This window comes from Pygoscelis adeliae, unplaced genomic scaffold, assembly GCF_000699105.1.
Source record: "Pygoscelis adeliae isolate BGI_AS28 unplaced genomic scaffold, ASM69910v1 Scaffold303, whole genome shotgun sequence".
NCBI classification, from domain to species: Eukaryota; Metazoa; Chordata; class Aves; order Sphenisciformes; family Spheniscidae; genus Pygoscelis; species Pygoscelis adeliae.
Genome location: NW_008824367.1, coordinates 3,726 through 10,418, shown reverse-complemented (window position 1 = coordinate 10,418; position 6,693 = coordinate 3,726). Strand labels below are relative to the sequence as shown.

The 6,693-nt window shown below is 56.5% G+C and overlaps 1 protein-coding gene across 1 annotated transcript in view; it reads right to left on the bottom strand.

Annotated features, from left to right (window-relative positions):
* LOC103913423 (chromosome unknown open reading frame, human C15orf59) overlaps positions 1–6,693 on the bottom strand; it is a 14,557-nt gene that overhangs the window by 4,139 nt on the left and 3,725 nt on the right. The window contains exon 2 of the mRNA XM_009319913.1: positions 12–262. Coding sequence (XP_009318188.1) covers positions 12–262 — 251 coding nt within the window. The remainder of the gene's footprint in view (positions 1–11; positions 263–6,693) is intronic.

Below are 6,693 nucleotides of genomic sequence, written 5' to 3'. Positions count from 1 at the left end.
GGGGAGCCGGCGGGGGCTGCGGCTGCGGCCGGGGGGGCTCGGGACCGTCGCCCGGGTCGGAGGGAGTGGAAGCATCCAGGAAGGAGCAGAATTCCCAGCTGTCGGAGAGGATGTCGGAGGCGGAGAAATCGAGGGGTCCCAGCTCGAAGGCGCCTCCCCCCTTCTCACTGCTGGAGGTGCTGCTGACCGTCGCCGTCGTCCAGTCGTCCGGCTCCAGCTCGAACTCGAAGTCGGACGTCAGTCGGTCGATCTGGCTCACCACCTGCAGACACAGGGACGGACGGAAGGGCAGAGAGGAGCTGCCGGATGGTTTTTGCTCCGTAATAACCCCACGTCCCTAAATCTCTGCCATTTCCCCCGGTATCACCCGTGTGATGAGTTGGGAGGTCTCAGCCCAGGTGGAGCCGCCCCGGGAGCCCTTCGGCAGGGACCGAAGCCCACCCGGCGACACAGCACCTATGGGCCCCGAGCAGGCGGTGAAGCCTTGGGTGCTCCTGGGTGCTCGGTGCGGCAGGATGGGCCCTTCCCAGGGTGGCCCTGGGGTCTGCCTTGTCCCCTGGGACCCCGAGTGACACCCCAAATCCCTGCACACGTGGTGTCCCTTGGTCCCTTGCACCCATCCATGGGGAACCACCAGCGACCGCCACCTCCTCCCCCTGGAAAAGGCAGCTCCGCGGGTGGGGAAACTGAGGCGGGGGTGGAAAATGTCCCAAGGCTGTGTGACAAAATGCAGAGCAGCACGGGAAGGTCGGGGGCTGCGGGGACAGCACTGTCACCCCCCCGCCCTGGCTGGGATGCTGACGGGCTCGGTCTCCTCGATCTCTTGCAAGGTGCTGAGTATATCAAGACCCATGGTGGCTTGGGGACGGGGTCGTGGCCCCGCCACGGCGCAGGGGACGGACCTCACATGGGGCACGAATAAAACAAGCCCTGAAAAAATTAAAAATAATAGATGTAATGTCCTAGCTGAGGTTCAAGCCACGGGAAGGGCTGGAAGGGAAAGGAAGGGAGGAAGGACCTCCTTCCTCCTATGGCTCCCATGGACCGTGGTCTTCATCTAATGACCTTGCCGAGGTTTCGGATGCAAGAGGCTCATCATCCACCTTCAAGTCTTTAACCCCATCCAGCTCAAGGGCTACCCAGCACCGAGCACAGCACTAATCCTGCCCGGGGCTCCCCGATCCCACCCAAGCACCCGCTGCCGTGGCATCCGGCTGGAGCCATTGCTGTGTCTCCAGGAGCGTCGTAGTGTTTCTTGGCTGGTGGTTCTGCGTGGATGTGTGTGCGCAGGGGGGTGTGTGGCTTTATTTTGTGTGGGAGGCAGAGCACGATGCGAAAATTCAACTCAGCAGCAGTTTGAAGTGCATATTTTTGGCAGGGTTGCTGGCTCGCCTCCCCCCCCTCTCCGGGGGAGCTGGCAGAGGGCCTGGCCGGTCCCAGCGCTGCCAAGCAGGAGGTGGGCAGCGGCAGACAAGCGGGGGGGCTAGGGGGAACCCCTCAATATCCCTTGTACCTGTTTGTGCACCCAGTTGATGCATTTTGTGCTCCCCCCCCTCCCCCGCATAGGCATCTGCGGGCATCTGTGCCCCCCGGCACCCCAGGGCTGTGTCCCTCCCTCTGCTCCTCGGCCCCCCCATCCCGCATGTGGAGCACTGGGGAGCGAAAAAACCCCCGTGCTTAGCTTTTTCCAGGTGGTTTCTCCATGCATAGATGTGGTTTTTTTTCTGGTTATTTTTCATTATTGCCTTTCTCTCCCCACCTTTTTCCTTCCGCTGCCCTTTCGCACGTCCTTTCCTGGTGGAAATCAGCCACAAATTTCCCAAAATACCGGAGGGAAGACAAATCAATGGGCAATATCTTGCCAGACACGTTTCATTTCCTTCTCCTCATGCCACCGAAAAACCCTGCCATATCTCCACCGGTCCCACGGTTCATCAATGGGTGTTGGACCTCCTCATCCACCAAGAATAATTAATCATGGCACATCTCTCCATCATTTTTATGCTGCTGTTATCCCATAACTCCATTTTTTTGAGCACTTCTGCTGGGGGAGACCGAGTCCTTGGGCTCAGACATCCCATCCCATCCTTGCGTTGGGTAGCTGAGGACGGGCACCCCAAAGCTGCTGTCATGGTGCCCGGTTGCCTTTGGTCTCTGCATCCCTTTGCTAGCTGCCAGCACGCAGAGGTTTGGCTCAACACCATAAATCACTAGAAATGCACCATAAAACACGGCTCAGCAGGGCAGGCTCCTTGCAAAGCCCTCGTGGCGGATGAGGAGGCGTGGGCAGAGTTAAGGGTAATTTAATATGTCTGGGCATCTGAAACCAGAAGCCCGGGGGGATGATTACGCTGCCAGCAGCCAAAGTGGCTCCATGACACTCTGCTGACCTAATTTTAATAAAATTCCCATATTCGAGCTCCAAATTTCACTTGTTCGACAGCCCTGCCCATGCAGCTCTCCTGCTCTGTCAAGCTCCCGAGGAGATGGCACCAAGGATGGGGGACCCCGACCTCCCATTTGCTTGTTGGGGGGATCCGGCCATCGCAGTACCACCTCTTTTAAATCAGCTGCAGGTCCCCATGGGACATCTCCAGGCTCCGGCTGCAGCGAGGACCATTTCTCGGGTCACCAAATGCTGCATGACAACCTAGGGACAACCTGGATGAGCATCTCTGGAGGACAAAATAGTGTCACCTCCATGGGGGCACAACCCCAAGGGGCACAGGGGTCCGATACAATTCGTGTGAGGGTGATGGGGCTGGATGTGTGCGTTTGCTGCCTGCTGCAAACACGGAGCAGAGCAACTGGGGAGACCTGGGAATGTGGAGATGCTTTCCGAGATGGGACTGGGCGGTGTCACCAGGGAAACGCAGGTTGAAGGGCTGGGGATTGCTCCGTGTTGGACACGTTGGCAATAAAAGATGCCAAAAAACATCTTTCCAGGGAAAAAAGGGTGCAGTGGAGCCCGGATGAAGTTTGGGTTGGAAATGAGAGGAGCGCTCCCACCATCAGACCTGAGCACATGGTCATGGGTGCTAACACACCTCAACGGCCCCGATCAGCCCCACCTGGGACCCCCACCCCACCCTGCCCATGGCCCAGGAGCCCATATAAGCTCAGCCCAGGGCTAGAAATCCCCTCCTAAGCTGTGCTGTATGAGTGGTTTCTCTCCTGGATGGACCTCTTGAAGGTATGTTGAAGCCCACCCCTGGTCCTGCCTCGGGGATGGACCTTGGACCTACATCATGGCACTGTCACCCGGAGGGACTTTGGGTCCCCAAAGCAGGGTAGTGCTGGGGACAGTGAGCTGAGCGCTTCTCATCCCAGGCAGCAGAAGGCAACGGGCTTTACCTAAGCTCCTCACCTGGGATCTTTGACTTATTTTTCCTGCCTCCTTGCCCACGCAAGTCCTCCAGAAAGGACAGGCAGGGACCCATACATCCTTCAAACTTTGGCTTTGAAGGGTGCTGGGGGCAAGCTGGGAGCATCCGCACCAGCATTTGCAAGAAAGTCTTGAAATTAGAAAAGGCAATTGCTTCTGTTCCCAATGCACCACGAGATTTCATTTTTTTCCCTTTTTTTTCTCTTTTCTTTGGGGGAGAAAGGGTGAAACTTGAGGAAAAGAGAAAAAAAAAATATGATGTGACCTCTTCTTTCTCAGTGACAAGAAAGAATGAGGAAAAAGGGCAGGAGAAGAGCTGTTCCTGGGAAACACCCGGCTATTATTTTTTAATAAGGCAGCAAATGATTCTGCTGAAACCCTCGGCTAAATGAGATCACCTCTGTTTTCATGAAGGCTCAGTGATTACAACGTCGGGCTCAGGGCGAGCATCTCCTTGGGCTCTGAGTCGGGTCCCTGTCACTCAGGGTCCTTGCTCCTCCTCATCTTCATTAAAGGGACCCGCTGTGATTTGGGCTGGGTGGGTGCCAGGAGCAGTCACGTCCTCATCCTGGTCCTCGTCCCGGCACACAGGGATTAGTGTCACATCAGCGGTGGCTCACTCGGGGCTATTTTTAGGAGTGCTTTCTATTTTAAATGGGTGGTGGTGGTGACGGGGGGTGAGGTGGGGGTGTCAAATACCTATGTGACACTTGGTACCCGCTGAGGATTTAAATGTAAAGTAGGATTTGGTTTTTTCTCCCTTCTCTCCTTCCTGAGGCAGGTTGTCAAAGATTTTTAGCTGAGGCCATCGCTGCTGGCAGAGGGAGCCAGGGCGAGAGCGATGGGGAGGGAGGGATGGACCAACCAGACCTGGGATCGGGTGGTTTGGGGTGAGACCCTGGTGATGCTTTCATCCCCCAGTGAACTGGGGTGGCTCTGTCCCCCTAAAAGCAGGTGAGGAGGGTTGGGGTGTCCTCAGCATGTGCTGGAGGTGCCATGGGGGTGACCGAGAGAGCACGTGTCCCCATCCTCCCTTACCTTTAGGTTTTACCTTGCTGCAACAAGCCACCTTTTTTGGTGACAGCAGAGCATCCCTGGTCAAACCAGGGGTACGTGGCAGCAGGCAAATAGGGAGCAAAAGTAATTCCCCTTGACCTCGTGCACGGTGTCACCAAGGGGCCTCATCCTGCTACGCCCAAATGCCCTGAAAGCAGGCGCTGGGTGGCCAAGGGGTGCTCAGCCCTCGCCCAAAGCGACAAGCTTTGAGCAGCCATAGGATGAACTGGAGCGAGGCAGAGGGATGGGCCCACGTCCCCGTGGCACCCCGTAATCTCTACGGGGCACCGAGGGAGGATGTGCTAAACCACAGCACCGACCAGTTCACCTCCACCCCAAAAACCAGCTCCCACCATTCAGCCCAGCTGGGAGTGCTGGGTGCTCCCCTCACCCCATGTACAGTCCCTGCACCCATGGACACTGCTGGCAGCCAGGAGCCTTCCAGATGAAAGCCTGGGTGCCCCAAATCGGGTGTTTGCCTCCCCAGCTGAGGCAGATGTTGAACATCTAGAGCATCGTTGTTTTTTAATGGGATTTTTGGTTATCAGCTGCAAATCAAGCACGGAGGTTCCTGGCTTGGTGGCTCTAGCGTCCCCATTTTGGCCATGCTGTTTCCTATCGAGGAGCTAAACCTTCTGGAAGCTCGAGAAGATGCTGGAGAGGCAAGGGACGAGGTGGGAGGACAAGAGGGGACTTCAAAGGCTTTGTGGCCGGTAATGCATACAATTCCTGAGGCCGGGGAAGGAGCTGGAAGATGTTGGACTCAAAGTGGTGTGATCTAACGGCGCCTTCATCCCGGCACGGCCTTTGAAGCGGCTGGGCGAAGCAGATCGGCGCTCGGGGCGGGTACTGCTGGGCAAAGGGAGGGTCTGGGGTGGGGAGATCAAAGCGGGGTGTCTTTGCTTCGACGACGTGCGTGTGTCCCCTCAGCTGCCCTCCGGCAAGATGCAACTGTTTTCCCAACCCAGAGCAAAGCATCTTGTCCCCAGCCGGGCTGGGAGAGGAGCAGGGATTTTTGTGCATCCCTCCTCTAGACCCTATGCTCCCTTGGCTGCCGGCTTGGTCCCCATGCCCAGCACCCCACTGCGCACCTCCAGCAGCACGTTTTGGGGTCCAAAGCATCTTCCCATGCTACGCAGCTGCTTTCCCAGGCTGGATCCGACCCGCCTGGCCCCGCGCTCTGCTTTGCTGACAGCTGGCACGCGGAGGGGATGTGCAACGGGACCACGTGGCCCATGAAAAAATCCCCAACCCTATTCCCAAAGCATCCCAGAGGCATTTGACACCACCGCCTTGAACATCAATTCCTCCCTCCACGGGGATAAGGAGCCACCCCAAAGCCTCTGGCAGAGTCCCTGCGACCCCACAGCCAAACTCTCCCGGAGCCAGGGACCTTCCCGCATCTCCCAAACCACTCCCCGGCGCAGGCAAGGTGAGTAAATATTTAATAGGGAATAAATGATTAATTGGAACTTGCAAAGAGAAGCTGGGTTACAGGGACCTCTCTTCCCTGAGCTGATGCTTATAAATGAGTGTGCCACGGATCTCGGGATCATTTGCTAGATCATCAGCTGCTAAATAGTTTGAAATCATTGCACAGATCTCTAAAACATGTTATTATTAGAATAATAAGCTGCCTTCTCTCTGTGAACTTTCCCAAGCGTTCCCAGCTTATCACCTATTGATTACAACATTATTAAGGTATTTATTACCATAAGGGGTTGCAGGGAGGATTCTCCTCCTGCCAAAGGCTTGGAGGGGACCCCTCAGTGCCGCTTCCCTGCGTGGTGGGACCCCACTCCTCCCACGCCAGGGGGTGCAGGGGTGATAGGACCCTTCCCATGGGATTTTGGGGGGTTTGCACATAGGGAGGCTTGCACAGATATTTATTTCCCCACCTCTGGATATACCCCGTGGATGGTTTCTGACCCCCAGCACTAATCAAAGGGATCCCCCAAGGTTGAGAAGGAGCTCAGCCTTGCAGTGGAGATGGCTGGGACCTCCTGGGGTGCCTTCTTCCCCGTGGCGTCACTCTTATTCCCGTGGGAAAAGGCCGGGGCTGGCAGGAGGCGTGTGGGAGGGCAGGCAGCGTGGCAAGTGCTCGGCGGAAGAGCCTTCCCTGCCTGCCTCCTGCCTGATTTCTACTTCCAGTGTGCGATTTCAATCAAAGATTTTAATAATCATTTTCCCCGCACATAATACAGCCCTGTCTTGGAGTGCTGGGGAATAATTATATACACAAAAAGGGAAAG